Source organism: Stenella coeruleoalba (genome assembly GCF_951394435.1).
Source record: "Stenella coeruleoalba genome assembly, chromosome: 9".
In the NCBI taxonomy this organism is placed as follows: domain Eukaryota; kingdom Metazoa; phylum Chordata; class Mammalia; order Artiodactyla; family Delphinidae; genus Stenella; species Stenella coeruleoalba.
Genome location: NC_137155.1, coordinates 100,086,919 through 100,107,896, shown reverse-complemented (window position 1 = coordinate 100,107,896; position 20,978 = coordinate 100,086,919). Strand labels below are relative to the sequence as shown.

At 38.9% G+C, this 20,978-nt stretch overlaps 1 protein-coding gene across 5 annotated transcripts in view; it reads left to right on the top strand.

The window, feature by feature from the left end:
* Positions 1-20,978, top strand: part of KMT2C (lysine methyltransferase 2C) — a 293,733-nt gene that overhangs the window by 200,973 nt on the left and 71,782 nt on the right. For all 5 annotated transcript variants that reach the window (XM_079931158.1, XM_079931159.1, XM_079931156.1 and 2 more), the window contains 9 exons: positions 1,648-1,749; positions 2,296-2,400; positions 7,068-7,249; positions 7,506-7,670; positions 8,452-8,561; positions 10,919-10,984; positions 11,967-12,179; positions 18,749-18,877; positions 20,256-20,375. In XM_079931158.1, the coding sequence (XP_079787284.1) occupies positions 1,648-1,749; positions 2,296-2,400; positions 7,068-7,249; positions 7,506-7,670; positions 8,452-8,561; positions 10,919-10,984; positions 11,967-12,179; positions 18,749-18,877; positions 20,256-20,375 (1,192 nt within the window). The remainder of the gene's footprint in view (positions 1-1,647; positions 1,750-2,295; positions 2,401-7,067; positions 7,250-7,505; positions 7,671-8,451; positions 8,562-10,918; positions 10,985-11,966; positions 12,180-18,748; positions 18,878-20,255; positions 20,376-20,978) is intronic.

The following is a 20,978-nucleotide window of genomic DNA, read 5'->3' as shown; positions in this document are numbered from 1 at the left end:
TGGGCATTTACATTTTAGGTTGATCCATATGAAATTGCCAACATTCAACCCCCTTTGACCTTTGAACAGCAATTTCTTATGCTTCAGCCTATGATACATGGCCATAAGGCAGACACGTAATTGTTTTGTGTGTTTTTATACCGTAGTGCCCTGGCTCATGTATTACTCTGCAGCTTGTTTTTCACCTCAACAGTGTAGCATGTGATTTTCTTCATGGAAATCCGTACAGATTTCTGCCTTGCTGTTTTTTAAATGCTGCATAATTTTTCATAGTTTGGATTGTTCCTAGTTTTAGTCATTCCCTAGTGCTGACCAGTTAGGTTGCTTACACTTTTCCCATGTTGTCTTTAGGCCTTTGTGACTATAAATTGCTTTTATCGATTACTGTCGTAAAACCATAGAACTGTTCATTAAAACTGCATTTAAAGTCTTTTGCACTGAAAAATTTTATTACTGTAATATACTCCTTCTATTTATTGATAGTTAGTCTTCTTTCAGTTATTCCTCAAGAACAGTAATTTCTATTACTTTTCATTTTGACCCTAACCTGTTGTGTTTCAGCTCAGTTCTTCCAAGCTATGTTGTAAGCTTTTAAAGCAAAGAGAGTTTATAGTTCTGGCATTGGCTTCCCCATTCTCTTTTTTAGCATCTCATTCAGAGCTTTTTTCATGATAAGCACTCTGGAAATAATTACTAATAAGCCAGTGTGTACTTAGTTGATTTGGTCAAATTTAACAAGTCCAGAATTGAACGGCTATGGTTGATAATTCTTTGGCTAAGACTGAAATTATGATAAGTTATTCAAAATAATTATATTCTAAAACACTGCTGCCCCCAAAGAAATATGTGAACCATATATGCAATTTAAAACTTCCTAGGGAATTCCCTGATGGTCCAGTGGTTAGGACTCCGTGCTCTCACTACCAAGGGCCAGGGTTTGATTCCTGGTTGGGGAACTAACAGCCTGCAGGCCATGTGGCACAGCCAAAAAATAAACAAATTAAAACAAACAAAAAAACTTCCTAGTAGCTACATTAAAAAAAGAGAGAGGAGTAGGTGAAATTTAATTTTAATATATACTGTTTGACCCAGTATATCCAAAATAGTATCATTTCAACATGTAATTTATAAAATACACAGAATTATTTGACCTATATTTATGTTCTTTTTTGTTTGATACTAGGTCTTTAATATCTGGTGTGTATTTTATACTTACAGCTTTATACATCTCATTTTGCTGTACCCCCATTGCAGGTTTTAAGAGTCACTAAAATGGAATGATATATGTGTGTGTATCTGTGTGTGTGTGTGTGTGTGTACATCCATATATAAGTATACACACATACAATGTTTTTGTTTGTTTCTTGATTAGAATTTCTGGTTAATCAGTCTTACTAAAGACATATTTATGTTTTCTCACTTCCTGATCTATGGGGCTTGTAACTCTGAAGAGACAAGTGAATTTAAAAAATGCCATAATTTATACTTTATAGTAGTATCTTGGTAATAATAATCTAATTGGGAATTGTTAGTATAGTCTCTGGCAAAAAAGTTGTACTTTAAACATGAATCTTCTTAAGCTTTTCAGTCAGGTATAATACAGGTGAAAAATGTAACTTCACATTTCGTGTGTTTTGCTTTTCATAGGTGTCTGCTGCAGATATTTCATCAAATAAGGATGAAGAAGAAAACTCTATGCACAATACAGTTGTGTTGTTTTCTAGCAGTGACAAGTTCACTTTGCATCAGGTTTGAACTAAATTATTTGTCTTGCACTTTTTAAAAAATTAATTACTTTATTAATTAATGGCTGAGTTGGGTCTTTGTTGCTGGGTGTGGGCTTTCTCTAGTTGCAGCGAACGAGGGCTAGTCTTCCATGTGGTACGCGGGCTTCTCATTGCGGTGGCTTCTCTTGTTGTGGAGCACGGGCTCTAGGCATGCGGGCTTCAGTAGTTGTGGCTCGTGGGCTCTAGATCGCAGGCTGAGTAGTTGTGGCACACAGTCTTAGTTGCTCCGCGGCATGTGGGATCTTCCCAGACCAGGGCTCGAACCTTTGTCCCCTGCATTTGCAGGAGGATTCTTAACCACTGTGCCACCAGGGAAGCCCTGTCTTCCACTTTTGAACTCCTCCTTGCCCATTTCTACTTTATCCCGTATGTACTGCAGTCATTTAATATTTAGCTCTAGAGCTATACCAACTAAGAAGGTGCTTTATAAAAATTATAAAATTAGTATATTGGTATAGTCTTAGTTTGGTGTGGAATTTAAAATACGTTAATGTGTTCTTAATTTCAGGATATGTGTGTAGTTTGTGGCAGTTTTGGCCAAGGAGCAGAGGGAAGATTACTTGCCTGTTCTCAGTGTGGTCAGTGTTACCATCCATACTGCGTCAGTATTAAGGTGAGTACGCTTAGATTTAATTATTAATGCAAATATGCTTCAGGTTAACAAAAATGTATTGATTTGATTAGTATCATGCTGCTTCCAGTTCTTATAATTAATCAGTTATTGCTTGTTAGGATTATTATACATATGTGACAATATTTAAGTACTTGAAATATTAAAGTACACCCTCCACTTCACCCCCCCACCCCCCTGCTCCTTCACTGCCTTTTTGGAATCTCAGTTGTGTGCAAAATTGTGTGATATTGTCCTCAGATCACTAACACCTTGTTGGGTTTTTTCCCCCAATTGTTTTTCTTTCTGTGCTTTAGTTTGTATAGTTCTATTACGTTCCCAGAATGCACTATTATTATGCAGTATCCAGCCTATTTTTAAGGCCATCCAGTGGGGTTTTTTTTTTGGCTGTACGCGGGCCTCTCACTGTTGTGGCCTCTCTCCTTGCGGAGCACAGGCTCCGGACGCGCAGGCTCAGCGGCCACGGCTCACGGGCCTAGCCGCTCCGCGGCATGTGGGATCTTCCCGGACCAGGGCACGAACCCGTGTCCCCTGCATTGGCAGGTGGACTCTCAACCACTGTGCCACCAGGGAAGCCCTCATCCAATGGATTTTTTACCCAGATAATTCTGTTTTTTAATCTCAGTTCCATTCTATAGCTTATACTTATCTTGTGGTTTTAAATTTTTTCTTCATTATGCTTTTTGTTTCAAGTCCTTGAAAAGTTTATAATAGTCTGCTACTTCTATCATCCCTGACATTTTTCATTTTGTATTAACTAATTTTTCATTTTGTAAATGTTTTACAGCTTTCTTTTTAACATCTAGTAAGTTTTGATTGAATGTGGACATTGTGCATTGTGATGGTGTATTGTTGAGAGTCTAGATTTTGTTCCTTTAAAACGCAGTGAGATTTTGTTGTGGCAGGCAGTTATTTGTGGATAAGTTTGAACCTTTTGACACTTCTTTGTGTCAAGCTTTGAGGTGAGTCCACAGAGCCTTCACTCTGAGGTGGCTATTCTCAAACTTTTTGGTCTTAGAACCCTTAGCACTCTTAAAAAAGTATTGAGGACCCCAAGGAGATTTTGTCTATGAAGATAATAATGATTGAATATTTACTGTTCTAAAAATTACAACTGAGAATATTTTAAAACACAAAATTATGCAGACACACCTTGTATAATGCCAATGTAATGATGTTTTATACATCATGTAGCGTCTACAAAACATCACAGAGTGAATTAAAGTGAATAGTTTAGATCACACTTTCCTAACTGCTGTTCTAGCACCAGTTTAATACTTGAGGCATGGCCTTTATGAGGTCTCTGTTGAATTCTCCCTAAACCTTCCCCTTTCTGATCCCTACAGGCCCCTATTCACCAGTGTCTTTTCAGTCTGACTTGGTTGAGATTCAGATGTCTTCCAGCACTGTGTGCACTCTGATATTTATTACAGATTCCCAGCAGCTCTTCTTTACCCTGGTTTTGGGTCCTTGTGTGACCTCCTGGATGTGCAGCTTGGTGTTCAGTCGAAGACTAAAGGGAAATACTGTGTCGATTCCTGGAGTTCTTTCTTTTTTTTTTTTTTTGGAGTTCTTTCTTACTGCTCCCTTCTTTCCAGTGCTCTGTCCTGCACATTCCAACTGCCTCAGCCCCCTGAACTCCAGCAGTGTGTCCTAAACTCAGTGAGCCCGTTGTACTTGCCTGGGCTCGTCCTTCCCTGGGGATCATTCTGGAAAAATGGCTATAGGCGGAAGAATATCATAGGACTCTCCTTGCTTGTTTCCCTCCTCTCAGAAAAAGTCTTACACTGCCTTTTGTCCGGTATCTGAAAACAAGTGTTTCATAAATTTTGCCCAGTTTCCTAGTGTTTTCTGATGGGGGACAGGTCTCGTTTCAGTTACTCCAACGTAGTTGAAGCAAATATCCGTTAGACTATAAAACACATCTCTCATACCTTAGACATGATACATGGATGGGGACCCTGGATAATATCTTGGTTCAAAGAGCTCTTAAAAATGAAGATAAAACCAGTTCAATATGAGACAAAAAAGAGTGGATAGTAGAGCCCTGAAATCTGCACTAAGAGGGAGTTTCAAAGGGGGGGGGGTATTGTTCAAATGTTGAAATACCGCAGAGAGTTCAAATGATAAACACTAGTACGTCATCTAGATTTGGCAGTAAGGTCTTGACTGACTGACTTGAGCAGTTTCACTGGTGGTGGGCAGAGCGACCAGACTGTAGTGTGTTGAAGAGTCACTTTAAACTGAGGGACTTGAGAATTCGGCTGTAATGGACCACAGACTGTGAAACAGGAAAACTTAGTGGGAATGAAGATACATCATTAAAAAAAACTCTACTACTTTATCTTCATCTTACCTTTCTTCTAAGCCAGGGATTGGTAAACTGCCACACAGGCCAAATCTTGCCCACTGCCTATTTTTGTAAGTGAAGTTTTATTGGAACACAGCCATGCTCTTTTGTTTACATATGTCTGTAGTGAGCTTCACACTACAGTGGCACAATTATGTAGTTTAACATACTGCCTGGCCAGCGAAGTCTAGAATATTTATTACCCTGTCCTTTACAGAAAAAGTTTGCTGGCTACTGCTCTATGCTCCCCTGCTCTTCCTACCCTAGGCTGTTTCTTCCATTTGGGTAAATAATATAATCTGATAATCTAAGACTAAGTTAAACGTATCAGTAGGCTAATCAAAGTAATAAATATACACGCTTAAGAAGCAAATGTCTTTACGAGCCTTATGGTAACCGACCGACCCGTCTTCCTCTGCCTTCACATCTGAGTCCTCTTCCCCACAATGCAACCCCTTTGGGTTCGTTCAGGTCCTTCTTTTTGTAGTTAACTGTACAGCGCTAAATAATATACTCGTGTTACTCCTTTATGTGTGTTAGATTTTGTTGACTTGCCTCTATAAATAAATAAATAAATGCTGATTGAGCTCTTAAAATACACCTCCTGCCTTCTCCCAGCATCGTCCCAGTATAGTTGTTTTACTATATTTAGTTAATAAACAATGTTGGCTATGACTCCATAAATGTTCACTGGAGATCTAAATAGTGTACTATGACTTTATTTTGTTTTTCATGGAGTTTTCAATAGCAAGAAGAAAATAATGATTCATGATTCTCCATTAGTTTTTATTTGTTTTTACCTACTGTAGAAGCATGATCATATCAGATTATTTCAGCAAGTAACTGTTTTTCTGGGAAAGGCTTACCCCCTTCCACACTCTGCTTTTTCCCTGTTCTGAGCTGGGCTGGTAACTTCTAGGTCTGTTACTCAGTTCTCATCCTCAAACATCTCTGGGATGACATCCTCTTTTGGGTTCATTGCTTTCTAGATCCCACGTCTTCCTTTTTCTTGGTATACACCCTCACTTTGTTCCTCATATCTCTTAAGTAACTTCATTAGAAAGGGTACTTGGAAGCTGAATTTTGAGTCTTTGTCTGAAAGGCATTCCACTTTAACACTTAATTGCTTGTTTAGTTAGATTAAGGATTGTACCTTGAGAAGTATTTACCTGTAGAATTGGAAACTGTTACACTCTTTTAGCATCCAGAGTTGGAAAGTTTGATGCTACTTTGATAGTTGTTCATTTATTTAACTCTTGTGTAGTTTTTTTTTTTTTTTTTCAGTATGCGGGCCTCTCACTGTTGTGGCCTATCCCGTTATGGAGCACAGGCTCCGGACGCGCAGGCTCAGTGGCCATGGCTCACGGGCCCAGCTGCTCCGCGGCATGTGGGATCCTCCCGGACCGGGGCATGAACCCGTGTCCCCTGCATCGGCAGGCGGACTCTCAACCACTGCGCCACCAGGGAAGCCCTCAAGTAGTTTTAAGACCTTATTCTTCATGATCTTAATTTTTATTCTGTATCTTGATTGTTTGCTATTTTGTTATAACACAGGTTCTTTGCGGTCCTTTTTACCTGTAGACTCTAGTCTTTTGAGATCTCTTAGTTTGTTCCAAATTTTTAATACTCCATGATGTGGCTGTTTTCTGGAATTTATTAGAAGCATAGAGATTCTCAAATTTTTCCACTTAAGTTAGACCCTTGAGGCAAAGGAGAATAAGCAGAGGGCTGAATATGAACTTAAGAAGTCCTAGCTTCTTAGCCTAAAATCCTCCAAGACCATAAAATGGCCTTGGGAACTCATGCTGTACCTTAATTTTCTTTGCATTTTTAATATTGATTTTAATATACAAGTCCTTATGTGATGTACACAAGTTTCAGGATCATGAATTCATGAAATGTCATAGATTAAAACTTTATCAATACATTTTCAAGTCCTGTGTTAACAATAATGGGGTCATTTACTTGTTTTCTTTAAAAACCAGTTACCACACCTGTCAAGTGGACATAAAATCCAGAGCACAAGGTAGTTACATAAACTGAAAAGGGCATTAAAATATGGATCCCTTTATATTATTCTGTCCAGTAGGAGACTCCGAAAAGTACATGAACGTGGTCACCCCGGAATTGGGCCACTGTTGGTGCTCAGTAAATGTTAGTTGCTTTTGCCTCTTTTCTGCTCCTAGGTATGTAAGCACCGAGTTCATTTGGCGCTTGATCAGATATGGCGTATTTGATCATGTTTGCATGAGGGGTAGGTTAACGTATGAATCACATGGCTTGGTTGTTTCTTTTGCAGATCACGAAAGTGGTTCTGAGCAAGGGTTGGAGGTGTCTGGAATGCACTGTGTGTGAGGCCTGTGGGAAGGCGACAGACCCAGGAAGACTCCTGCTGTGCGACGATTGTGACATAAGTTATCACACCTACTGCTTGGACCCGCCACTGCAGACAGTTCCCAAAGGAGGCTGGAAGTGCAAATGGTACCCTAGGACTTATGTTTCCCTTGTTAGACTTTTTAAGTTCAGAACTTTCCCACAATACTTTAGTTTTCACAAATTAGCAACAACTGCTTAATTGCGTGGTACATGTTGACAATGATCGATACCACTAACCAGAAAATTTTTCAAATGTGCATTAAATACTTTCCCCCTGTTCTGTTCTTGTGTAGCTTCTTGAATTTCAGTAACTAAATAACTGAGTAAATAAAATTGAGACTTGTGCGGTGTTGGGTTTCAGGTGTGTGTGGTGCAGACACTGTGGAGCGACATCTGCAGGTCTGAGATGTGAATGGCAGAACAACTACACACAGTGCGCTCCGTGTGCAAGCCTGTCCTCCTGCCCCGTCTGCTACCGAAACTATAGAGAAGAAGACCTTATTCTGCAGTGTAGACAATGTGATAGGTATTGTGCTGTTTTTCTTCATCTTTTGTAAGCTTTTCTCTCTTAAATATAGCAAAAGGAAATTGAAAAATAACTTTCTTCTATCTTAACGGTAAGAAGTAAGAGTTTTCCTTTCCAGATTTTTAGTCAGCTAGAAGCTTAACAGAAGTTTTCTGTTTCATATTCTCAGTTCTAGGCTAAACAGTTTTCACTTGGGGCTTTCTGAGGGTTGAGTTCTTTGATTTCAGTGGTATATTATTGTGCTCTGTTAGCACCATACATGTAATATTAGTGATCATATTATTTCATCAGTAGTACGGGATTCTCAGGATTCTGCCTACCAATTCTTTGTTCTAAGGCAGGGTAACTTTTATTTCCCAGTGACCGTTCATTATCACTTACACAAGCTCTGTCTACTCCACAGTAGGTGCGTCACCTGGGGCACGTACGTGCTGCACCACTCCGTTATGTGAATTCCTTTCTACTCACCCTAACTAGCTTCCGTGCTGTCTCTGAAATACTCAGTATTTTGTCATAAAGCAATTATCCCATCCTCATATAATGTGCTTTTGCTTCGTTCATAGTACTTGTTCTCATTGCTTTTTTCTTCTTCTCAGCTCTGACAGTTTTTTGGGGTCGATAGGAATGGTTAGAGAGGGGTGACATGGGCTAGGTGGGAGGAGCACGTGAGACTTGGGGGCTTTAAGGTTGGAGGCTGTCAGCTCCTGTTGCAGTTTTTAAAAGGAAGCCATCCTCAGTATATTTCTTCTTTTTTTTTAATGTATGAATATGGTCTTTCTAGATGGATGCATGCAGTTTGTCAAAACTTAAATACTGAAGAGGAAGTGGAAAATGTAGCAGACATTGGTTTTGATTGTAGCATGTGCAGACCCTATATGCCTACATCAGATGGTAAGCAAATGATTTAAATGGTGCGTCTGTGCTCTTGGATTGATACAACTCACTTGTGCCTGCTGTCCTTAATCAGTGAGTGGGCTTAACTGTACTTCTTTTTCTCTTTTTGTGAAACTATTATTTGGACAAGTATTTTATGAAAAATAAGTTACTTTTCATTTTTAATTAACTCTCATTATCCCAATAATATGTTAAAACAATCTACTTACATAAAGGAAGTAAATTAAGAATATATTTTAGCTATAAGGTGTCATTTTTGCTTTCAAGAATCATAATGTTGGGGACTTCACTGGTGGTGCAGTCGTTAAGAATCTGCCTGCCAGTGCAGGGGACATAGGTTCAATCCCTGGTCTAGAAAGATCCCACATGCCTCGGAACAACTAAGCCTGAGCGCCACAACTACTGAGCCTGCGCTCTAGAGCCCGTGAGCCACAACTACTGAGCCTGCATGCCACAACTACTGAAGCCCGCGAGCTTAGAGCCCGTGTTCCTCAACAAGAGAAGGCACCACAATGAGAAGCCCGTGCACTGCAATGAAGAGTAGCCCCCGCTCACCGCAACTAGAGAATTGCTGCGCACAGCAACGAAGACCCAATGCAGCCAAAAATAAATAAATAAATAAATTTATTTTAATTTTTTTTAGGTGTCCCTTTTAAAAAAAGATTTTTAACATCTTTATTGCAGTATAATTGCTTTACACTGTTGTTTTAGTTTCTGCTGTATAACAAAGTGAATCAGGTATACGTATACATATATCCCCTCCCTCTTGCATCTCCCTCCCACCCTCCTTATCCCACCCCTCTAGGTGGTCACAAACCACCGATCTGATCTCCCTGTGCTATGTGGCTGCTATCTATTTTACATTTGGTAGTGTATATATGTCAGAGCTACTCTCTCACTTCGTCCCAGCTTACCCTTCCCCCTCCCCATATCAAGTCCATTCTCTACGTCTATATCTTTATTCCATCCTGCCCCTAGGTTATTCAGAACTTTTTTGTTTTTAGATTCCATATATGTGTTAACGTACGGTATTTGTCTTTCTCTTTTTGACTTACTTCACTCTGTATGACAGACTCTAGGTCTATCCACCTCACTACAAGTAACTCAATTTCGTTTCTGTTTTGGCTGAGTAATATTCCATTGTATATATGTGCCACATCTTCTTTATCCATTCATCTTTCGATGGACACTTAGGTTGCTTCCGTGTCCTGGCTATTGTAAATAGTGCTGCAATGAACATTGTGGTACATGACTCTTTATGAATTATGGTTTTCTCAGGGTATATGCCCAGTAGCGGGATTGCTGGGGTCATATGGTAGTTCTATTTTTAGTTTTTTAAGGAACCTCCATACTGTTCTCCAGAGTGGCTGTATCAATTTACATTCCCACCTACAGTGCAACAGGGTTCCCTTTTCTCCACACCCTCTCCAGCATTTATTGTTTGTAGATTTTTTGATGGTGGCCATTCTGACTGGTGTGAGGAGATACCTCAGTGTAGTTTTGATTTGCATTTCTCTAATGATTAGTAATGTTGAACACCTTTTCATGTGTTTGTTGGCCATCTGTATGTCTTCTTTGGAGAAATGTCTATTTAGTTCTTCTGCCCATTTTTGGATTTGGTTGTTTGGTTTTTTTGATACTGAGCTACGTGAGCTGCTTGTATATTTTGGAGATTAATCCTTTGTCAGTTGCTTTGTTTGCAAATATTTTTTCCCATTCTGAGGGTTATCTTTTCATCTTGTTTATGGTTTCCTTTGCTGTGCAAAAGCTTTTAAGTTTCACTAGGTCCCATTTGTTTACTTTTGTTTTTATTTCCATTTCTCTAGGAGGAGGGTCAAAAAGTATCTTGCTGTGATTTATGTCATAGAGTGTCCTCCTGTGTTTTCCTCTAAGAATTTTATAGTGTCTGGCCTTACATTTAGGTCTTTAATCCATTTTGAGTTTATGTTTGTGTATGGTGTTAGGGAGTGTTCTAATTTCATTCTTTTACATGTAGCTGTCCAGTTTTCCTAGCACCACTTATTGAAAAATAAATAAAATAAATAAATTTATTTTAAAAAAGACTCATAATCTTGTAGTTATTAGCAATACATAGGAATCCAGTACATTGGTTCTTTATCTTTACCAGTTTTTCTTCCATGATGTTGTGTATTTCCTCCACCATTTCTCTTTGTTGTTTTAAAGGCAGCTTTTAATTCTATTTAATTTAATTCTGTTTAGTTTTCAAGCATTTATTTTAGTAAAATGGGTACAGTAGTAGAAACTTTAATCATATGTAAATCTTTAAATACACCTTACCTTTTGTGAAAAAATCACGAGTTTTTGTTTTTGTTTTTGTTTTTTTTCCATTTCAGTGCCTTCCTCAGACTGCTGTGAATCTTCACTTGTAGCACAAATTGTCACAAAAGTGAAAGAGCTAGGTAAAATCTGAAATGCTTTCCTTGACTGTTCTTTACAAAAAGCAAAGAAATGCTTTTATATAACTGAATTGTGACACGTTACATGAATCCTGCCTTACTCATGTGGGTGTTCAGTGTAAATTTCCTAATGTTGGTAATCATTTCTGTAATTACATACAAAATGTCTGTCTTTCCCAGCTTTAGAGGGACAGTATTCCTACAGATCTCACCAAATTGGCAGTGAAAATAACCAGTTTTGAAATAACCGTTAACTACATACTTGTTTTGGTTTCATTGATACATTATTGTGTTTAGTTGTCAGTTAGACTAGACAATAAGGCCTAGTTAGCAAAGAGATTTCTTCAGAATTCATTCTCTTACTATTTTTTTCTGGAATAGATCAGCCTAGAATAGTGACTAACATGATATTCTTATTAAACTCTCAGTCTTTTGCCTACTTCTATTTGATATCATCCGATACAAAAACATTTGGATCGTACAGAAATTTTTCTAATGAAGAGCAATTTTGTACACTTAAATTTTTGCAGAATTTCTGCTTATTTACTACCTCTCCTTGTAAGTGATTATACTGATGCTTTGATTTCCAAATGGGCTTATGGAGTATTTTTCTTCCTCTTCTGTAAATTGATCCTCACCTTTTAGTCTGAAAGGACACTCTAGGAAAAGGCTCATAGTCGAGTGACTGAAGCATTGCTTTTAGCTCCCGTGCTTTCTTTTTAAATCCCTGTATTGATACATGAAAATAGAAATGCCAGGAAGACCATTTAAAAAAAAACTTACAACCTTTCTCTATAATTCAAGGAGGTTTGACCAGCTATGCTTACTTTTAACTGAGTACTGTTAATTATTTGTGCATTTCATAGGTAATTGGTTTATAGAAGTCACATTCCCTTGACACGGTCCTTATGGAACAATAATCAACTTATCAATCAAAATTAAAATGAAAGTTTTAATTTGTATCCTTGGGATATTGTAATTTTAGATCCACCCAAGACCTACACCCAGGATGGTGTATGTTTGACTGAATCAGGGATGACTCAGTTACAGAGCCTCACAGTTACTGTTCCAAGAAGAAAACGGTCAAAACCAAAGTTGAAGTTGAAGATCATAAATCAGAATAGCGTGGCCGTCCTTCAGACCCCTCCAGACATCCAATCAGAGCATTCGAGGGATGGTGAAATGGATGATAGTCGAGGTAATACTTACATATTTTCCATGGAATATGTTTGCCAAAATAAAGAATATAAAAGAGCTTTTAAAATTATTTGATTTATCTAAGGGTAGATCCTGCTGACTTAGAAGGTAACCCTTGGTGTGACACTGTCCTGCGTCAGTGGTCTTCCGAGACCTTGCCTTTTCAGGTTCTCTTCGTTTCATGTATCCTAGAACAGACCTATATTACAGAAATTTCCAGGAGCACCATATCTTTGAAGGTCACAGATCTTTTCAGATCTTTTCGGGGTTTGCCAGATAGCTGCATAAACCTCTTCAGATGCTGTGAACTTGGATTCCATGGTTAAGTTAAAGTAGAACTCCATGCAATCTAGAAATGAAAGACCATCATTAATGTTCAAATATAAGCTTATATGCACAGATACTCATCATAAACCATCTGTTTATAAACAGTTTCTTGATCAGGTTTTCCTGGCTGAATTTTCTTGAGATGAAAAAATAATTTTAGTGGCATTAAATTCAACATGAGTTTTATTTTTGCTTTTCTCTGAAGAAGATTGCCATAGGCTTGTTTGTTTTTAGGGTGGTTATTTCTTTTCAATTGATTCAAAAATAAAGTAATAGTTGTTTTTGTTCCATCACATCTTATCATTTACCAGTATTTATTGAATGCCTGCTGTGTGCCAGATGTTGGAAGTCATGTCAGTGAGCAAAGCAGATAAAATTCTCTGCTCATGGAACTAACATTTTAATGTTAGGAGAAAAGATCATTAAAAAGACATAACGTAATAAGTTAATAAAGATGTGTTTGGCAAGTGCTGTTGAGAGGACTTGGGAGCACAGACAGTGGGCTGAGGGCCCAGATGAACTGGAAGCCATATTTAAGCACCGACTTTAAAGAGTTGAGTGAGCCCCTCGATTATCTGAGGGAAGAGACAACGGGAAAGACCCTGAGTGGGATGTGCCTATAACATTTGCTGAACGTTGTGGAGAACAGTGTGTCCAGCACAGTGAGCAAAGGGATAAAGGCCTGTGATGAGATCAGAGTTGTGAGGAGAGGTGGGGTGACTCAGTAGGTCCTGTAGGACCGTAAAGGTGATGCTTAAGGCATTTACTGTAAGTGGAATGGGAGGTTGTTTGGAGGTATCTGATGAGAACAGTGGCAAAGTCTTACTTACAGTTTAAAAGGAACACTGCTGTGATGTAAACAGACTTTTAAGCCCAAGAGTTGTAGCAAGCAGTTCAGGCAGGAGGCTCTTGCAGCCGTCCAGGTGAGAGTTGATGGTGGCTTAGCATGGGTCTGTGCGTGCTCCTGTTTATCAACTAATCCTCACATTTCTTTTGCAGTAGTGTGTTTTTGGGTCTGTGTGGTTGGAGAAAAGCTTTCTGATGCTTACGTATAACTCATTTTCAAGTACTGTTGAACAGAAGTTCATTTTGAAGTTTTCAGTGATTTGAGGCTTGTGAAGAAGTAGGCTGTGTATCTGGGAGGAATTGACCTGATTTTACCGTCAGCCAAAGTCCAGTGAAGAATTGCAGTTTCTGAGGGTGTCAGAAAATGCCTGAAGAATGGTTTTCCCTTAAACCTGAGAAATGCTGCATTTCACAAAATTTGAAAGGTTTCTTGGTAGTACACACTAATTCCCAAAGTATGAAATTATAGAGGGAAGAAATGTTTGTTGATGTTTGTTTACAAACAAAACATCAATAGAAAGACCCGAGAAGGTTTTCCCTATGACTACCGTTCTGTAAAACGACACTGTGAGAAATGGTAGATATTTCTGCAGCTGTACAGTTTCCAAATTGAGGCTGCCAGCAGGGAGATCCCCATAGAAGTAATACTGTCCATCATATTATACACATAATACATATGTAATTTTAGATTCCACAGGAGTCGACGGAGTCCACATGAACTTGTGATGCTCCTGAAATATTGCAGCAATACTCACCTTTTTGGGGGTTGTTTTTGTTCATTTTTAAACTCTTCTGATAAACGTTTCTTAAGGAAAATAAGTCATAAACTATCACCTTAGCATATCAGAAACAAACTTGTGCGATAAAAGCAGGCTCCTGGGGTCTGGATAGCCTGTTAGTGCAAAAAAAACCAAATCTAAAGAAAATAAAACTGCTATCTGTGTCTCAAGAGTGGGAGCGCAGGGGGTGGGGGGAAAAAAGTGGGAACACGGGGACTTCCCAGGTGGTGCAGTGGTTCAGAATCCACCTGCCAGTTCAGGGGACACGGGTTCTATCCCTCCTCCGGGAATATCCCACATGCCGCGGAGCAAGTAGGCCCGTGCAACACACCTACTGAGCCTGCGCTCTAGAGCCTGTGAGCCACAGCTGCTGAGCCTGCGTGCCGAAACTACTGAAGCCCGCGCACCTAGAGCCCGTGCTCCGCAACAAGAGAAGTCATCGCAATGAGAAGCCCGTGCTCCACAACAAGAGAAGCCATCGCAATGAGAAGCCCGTGCACTGCAACCAAGAGTAGCCCCCACTCGCTGCAACTAGAGAAAGCCCGTGCGCAGCAACGAAGACCCAATGCCCACAAAAATAAATACATAAATTTATTAAAAAAAAAAAAAGATGAGTGGGAGCACAGTGCTTCCCTCTCAGTTGCTGCCCCCCGTGGACCCTCACAGCACGGTGGGGACATCAGGAGGTGGGGAGTGAGACCGCGCCCAGGCTGTGGCAGGCATGGTGTGGGGCCGATTGAGAGGAGAGGGAGCAGCCGGGTGGGTCGGTTATCACCTCCTGCAATTTGTTATCGGTCATTTTCTCAATGCTTTAAATTTTGTTTTGGGGCAAGTAATATATTCACATGTTTTAAACTGCACAAGAATAAGGGTGTTTCTCTCTTCCCTGTCCTGCCAGTTCACTTCTCCAGACGCAGCCATTCTTTGTGTCCTTCCAGAGGTGTTTTGTTCATGTACAAGCACATGGATATATATTTTGTGTTCCTTTTGTCTTACTGTTCTTGCTTTTATGTTATTCTTCATTTTTCATGGCCTCATTTTTCATATTCCTTTGTATGGATGTAAGTAACTCAGTTCCCAAACTGATAAGACCTTTAGGGGTTTTGTTTGTTTGTTTTTTCAGTCTTTTATTGTGTGTTTCCTGAGATTTCATGTATTCCTCCTTGTTTCTCTCCCTCATTTTTGGTGGGCATACCTTCTTTTGTTTCTTGAGAGAGAATGCATGGAAGGTAAATTTGAGAGGTTATGTACTTTTGAAAGTGTACCCTCCCACCTGACTGATCTTTTCCAGGTTGGAATTCAATTTTCCCTTCAGCGTTTTGAAGTCATCGATCCAGTGTCTTTTAGTTCCTGGTATATAGGGAACTTGATACTTTTTATATGGTCCGTGTTCTCTCTGGAAGCTCTTGGGATTTTAGGAAATTCTTCGTTTGCAGTGTTCTGAAATTTGGTGAAGATATGTCTGTTTCACTCTGTTAGGGATGTTTTTCCTTTCTTTTGTCAGGCACTGAGTGGTCCCTTTTGTCTGCCATCTCACACCCCTCAGCGTTAGGAAGTGTTCTTGAAACCATTGATTCTCCCCCTCGGTGCCCCGTCTTCTTTTTCTTGACCCTGCTATTCAGATGTGAGACCCACTCAGCCCATTCTCCCTGTCTTTTCTCTCCTCCTTTCCAGCTCAGGTCTTTGCATTTTACTCTAAAGTAAATTTTTTATTTTATTTTTCTATCCCTCTACTGATTTTCATTTTTGTTTTGTTTTCAAATATCATGGATTAATTTCCAAGAGCTTTCTTTCCTTCCTTTGCATGTTCCTTTTCATAGCATCCTATTCTTGCCTCATGAATGTTTTATCTTACCTGTTGGAGGATTGAAAAATTTTTTCTAATGTTTTCTTTTTCCTGCCTAGTCTTTCAATTCCCAGTTGCATTTTGTGGTCTCAGGTCTCTAGCTTTCTCATGTGATAGATAATCCTTGGTTGTCCGTGTGTGATTAAAAGTGAGGACTAAAAGTGGTGATTGGAAAAATAAATTAATAATTTTTTAAAAAAATACGGAATGAGTGATTAAAAATGATGAAAATCTTCAAGTGTGTGGGGGGTATTTGTTGGCTAAGCTTTTGTGATCTGTGCTCACTATTTGGAAAATCCCCTAGTGTCAGTACCTTTAGACATTTCTCTTGGACTGGTCAGGTTTCCCAGAAGAATCTTCCTGTCTCCTGCTTGGACAGTAGAGGTTTAGCTGCTGGCTTTCTGGGAGTTTAGTGGGGAAAGGCCCCAGGGGAGAGAGGGTCAGTATTTAACATGCCTGTAGTCACTTAATCCTGTTTTCAGTCCATGACTCCAGTGTTGAGTTTGAGTGTCTTGAGTGAGTGTGAATGGCACTGTGAGTGTGAATGGCAGCCTCACAGTGTGTGAAGTTGGGAAGGTCATAGGGATTATGGCTTCTGTAGTTAATATTGATATAAAACTCTCTTTGCTTTAGCTGCCTCCCACCCATTTCCAAAGGTACCTGGCTCTGCCAGTTCTTCAACCTTTTGAGGATTGTGATAAGGTTGGATTTTTTTCTTGGTTCCTTCCACTTTCAACTGAGAATTTGTATTTCCTGAGTCAGTTTTCATCTCTCTTTCTCTTTCCAAATTTGTGGCTTTTCTTCTTTCCTGTTTTTTCTGTCTTTGTTGGTTTATCTTTTAAAAATAGATTGCTTTACTGTACATAGGGTTTTGGGAGAGTGAAATTAGATACATGAATTTAGTCTACCATCTTAAACGTAAATTCCCTCTCATATATTTCAGTGGGTTTATTTTAAGGTAAATAATTGCTAGCTTGTTACCTTTGGTGTTTGCTAAGTTTCAGTAAATAAATAAATAGATAAAATTTTCATGGTTTAATCTTAGCTGTAGAAAGCAGTTATCAGATTGTTATAGAATTGACCTTAAACACTGACCTAATATTATTGAAAACAAATACACTACTCATGGTATTACAGAAGTATGCATAATACTTAGAATATTGAAGAAAAGTGTTAACAATTTATTGTTAAATGTATTTGATAACTTTTTTTTCCCCTAAAGCACAGCGTAAAGCATATACAGCTTGAAAAGTTTTGATTACCATGATTTTAAAACAGCATTCCTCTCTAGGAACTGAGCTTTTGTATGCATTGCTTAGTTTCATTGTTTACTTACATTTGGTGAAAAATTTGTTGAACACCTATTATGTACCGTGCTAAGGATGCAGCTGTTAATAAGAGTCTTAGATAAGGAGAATATAGTCTAGCAAGGAAACAGACATTAAAAGAACCAATTCAAATAAAGCATAATGTTAATGTACAGGAGCATGTATAACTGTGGGAATTCTCTAAGAAAGTGATGGTTATAAAATCCTGAGGGTTCCCTGGTGGCACAGTGGTTAAGAATCCACCTGCCAATGCAGGGGACACGGGTTCGAGCCCTGGTCTGGGAAGATCCCACATGCCACGGAGCACCTAAGCCCGTGAGCCACAACTACTGAGCCCTTGCACCACAACTACTGAAGCCTGCACGCCTAGAGCCCGTGCTCCACAACAAGAGAAGCCACTGCAATGAGAAGCCCGTGCACCACAACAAAGAGTAGCCCCTACTCGCCACAGCTAGAGAAAGCCCGCGTGCAGCAACAAAGACCCAACGAAGCCCCCCCAAAAAAAAAAAATCCTGAAAGATGGGTAGGTGGAAGGTGGCAGAGGTGGAAAGGGAGCTTGATGTGCTCAGGGAGCTGAGCGTAGCTTGCATAGTGGGAGTGAGATGAAGCTGGAGAGTTCACAGGACACTGTTATAATGGGCCTTACAATTTGGATTTCATTTTGAGGCCACTAGGAAGACATTAAAGGATTTTTAAGCAGAAAATTGATACTTTTCCATTGATAAATTGATATTTATAGAAACATCATTTAGGCTGCAATTTAAAGAACTGATTGGAGAGGAGGGTAAGCATGGAGGCAAGGCAGAACAGGCGGGGAGGGAATGCAGTAAGTCAAGATTGGACTCAGGTGGTAGTTGAGGGAAATAGAATGTCCTTGGGAGATACTGAGGAGTCCTGATTGAACGAGAAAAGAAATTAGGAATTGTCAAGGCTGTCTCCTAGGAATCTGCCTCCTGCATGGTACGTTTCCATGTCTTTTAATGATGATAGGTAAACCCTGGGAAAGGGAGAAGGTTCATCTTAAATTAGTAGTTCAATTTTGTATATAAAGTTTTCAGTAACTGGGTAATATCTAATTACAGATTAGTTGGAGCTCAAGAGAGTTGTAGGCTAGAGAGACAGCCTTGGGGTCCTGGACCTGAAGACATAATTAAAAGCAAGGGAATGATAGGTTAAGTGCAGATTGATTTATAATTGTCTTTGGGAGCATTCTCTATGTGTTTCCCCTTCTCTTATTCTTATGTTTCATTTCCTGAGAACATTGCACTAATTAGCATGAGTTCTGTATCCCTTAGGGGGCCTTTTCTGTCTCTATACTTTCCCTGTCAACCGGGATGCATGATTAGAATGGCTCCGCAGCCACTTTGCTTTGTATTTCCTGTTACATAGGAATTGTGTATTTGATAACTTTTTCAGTTTTATCTGTACGTTTACTTTTTTCCAGAAGGAGAACTTATGGATTGTGATGGAAAATCGGAATCTAGTCCTGAACGGGAAGCTGTGGATGATGAAACTAAGGGAGTAGAAGGAACAGAGGGTGTCAAAAAGAGAAAAAGGAAACCATACAGACCAGGTATAGTGCCTGAGCTAGACATCTTAATATAATCAGAACTTAGTTAATTTAAGAAAAATATGATATTGAGGGCTTCAAATATAATGAAATAAACAGGATGAAATATAACTTCTTAAGAACTCTCTAAGCTGAAACTTAGAGAGTTTTTTAGGCTGCGCCGTGCGGCCTGCGGATCTCAGTTCCCCAACCAGGGATCAAACCTGGGCCCTGCTGCATTGGGAGCGCAGGGTCTTAACCACTGGACTGCTCGGGAAGTCCCCAGAACTTGTAGGTTTTTTAGGCAGTTATTAATGTCTGTTTACCAGTGAATGAGGTAGTTTATTGAATCAGTTCAATCTTTATTCTTCTGATTGCTTATATTTTATTGGTAAGAGTGATCGAAATACCTTCTGATGTGTAAGGAAAAACTCTGTGTGTGTTTTCTGCTAGACCTTAAAAGGTAACCTTCCTTACAGATGAGCCACGTTTATAACAAGGGCCTAGATTAGCTTCGTCCAAATCACTGTATGAAAATGATTTCATTTCTTCGTAATTATGAGGCTTATAAGTGCACCTACTTTTTTAGACACTGCCAAATTCCTTCCAGGAACTTACAGTTAAATGTTAGGGTTTTTTTGTTTTTTCTTTTTCTGCCTTACATGGAAGTTATCCATGTAAGGGACCCATTTGAGGGGCCCATTAGATCACAAAGTATATTGCTAGACAACTATCATATGACAGAAGCTGTTAGTGTTACTATGTGTCAGGCACTGTTCTCAGCACTTACATCTATTTATTTAGTGTTTATCGTATGTGTATAGGAGATACTATACATTATCCCTTTTTTTACCAGTGAGGTAACTGAAGCAATGAAAAGTTAAATAACCTGCCCAAAGTCTAGTAGTAACCAGAATTACACAGTTTGACTCGTCTAAGAACTTTAGGAATAACTAGACACATTACCCCAGAAGTCATGTTGATTTTTGCTTGGATCATCTAGTTTAGTTTGTATCTTGTATCTGTTCTCCCTCAGCTAACATACAAATAATTTGAATGATGATCTATGAGCTACTAGCATTAAGGAAACAAGCATAATTTACTATAATGTTTACCCTGACATCGTTTAGGAGAAGAAATACATGCAGTCTTCTGTACTTTAATGAATTTGTATTCCTATTTGGTTATTAATGAGGTAACAATAACTTTGATCTCTTTTATTTGCTTATTTCCAAACTCTTGTATTTTGCATTAAAATGAGATTATTGATTTAAGTTAACCCATATTGAATTTGGGAAAAGCCTCACTGTTTAAGACTAAGCAATTGCACCCTACTTACTGTGGAATTACAGGGAGAAATTAGTAGTTATTTACAAGATTACCTAATTTCTGTTTTGGATAGGTATTGGTGGATTTATGGTACGACAAAGAAGTCGGACTGGGCAAGGAAAAACCAAAAGATCTGTGATCAGAAAAGATTCCTCAGGCTCCATTTCTGAGCAGTTACCTAGCAGAGATGATGGTATGGTACTGATTTTGTTTGATTTAACCCTCTTATCTTGATATCCCCATTGAAAAGAACTATCCTAAATAATGTTACAACGACAACCTTATTGCTTCTTAGTGATGGAAGGATTTGAGTGCCTGTAAAGTTCATATCTGCAATATAGAAATTAGGTTTAATAAGAAAATTATTTAAATCCAATCAATTATATTGCTTTGAGATTACTTTAAGAAGGGACTGAGAATATGCGGGACTGAATAGGGATTGAATCACATAGTTATGTCTGGTACTTTCTGGCCATCTCACAAAAGGCCTTTCTTTGCCTGCATTAGCTACTTGGCATAAAATTGGAAACTTTTTAGACTATATAGTTGAAAGTGACAGCGTATCCCAATAATTTATAACAAAGGTGTATAGTGTTTTAGAAATATATCTTCCAATTATTAGTCTGTCATTGTTACTTAGAGTTTCAAAGAAAGCTAAATCATTGCTTAAGTCATAGCTGAAGAATTGGTCCTAATGAAGACTTTGCAATCAGTATGGTCATGATCTGTACACTTTCTGTATTTTAAATATTTTATATAGAATCTGAAGAAAAAAGATGTTTTTGTCATATTCTTT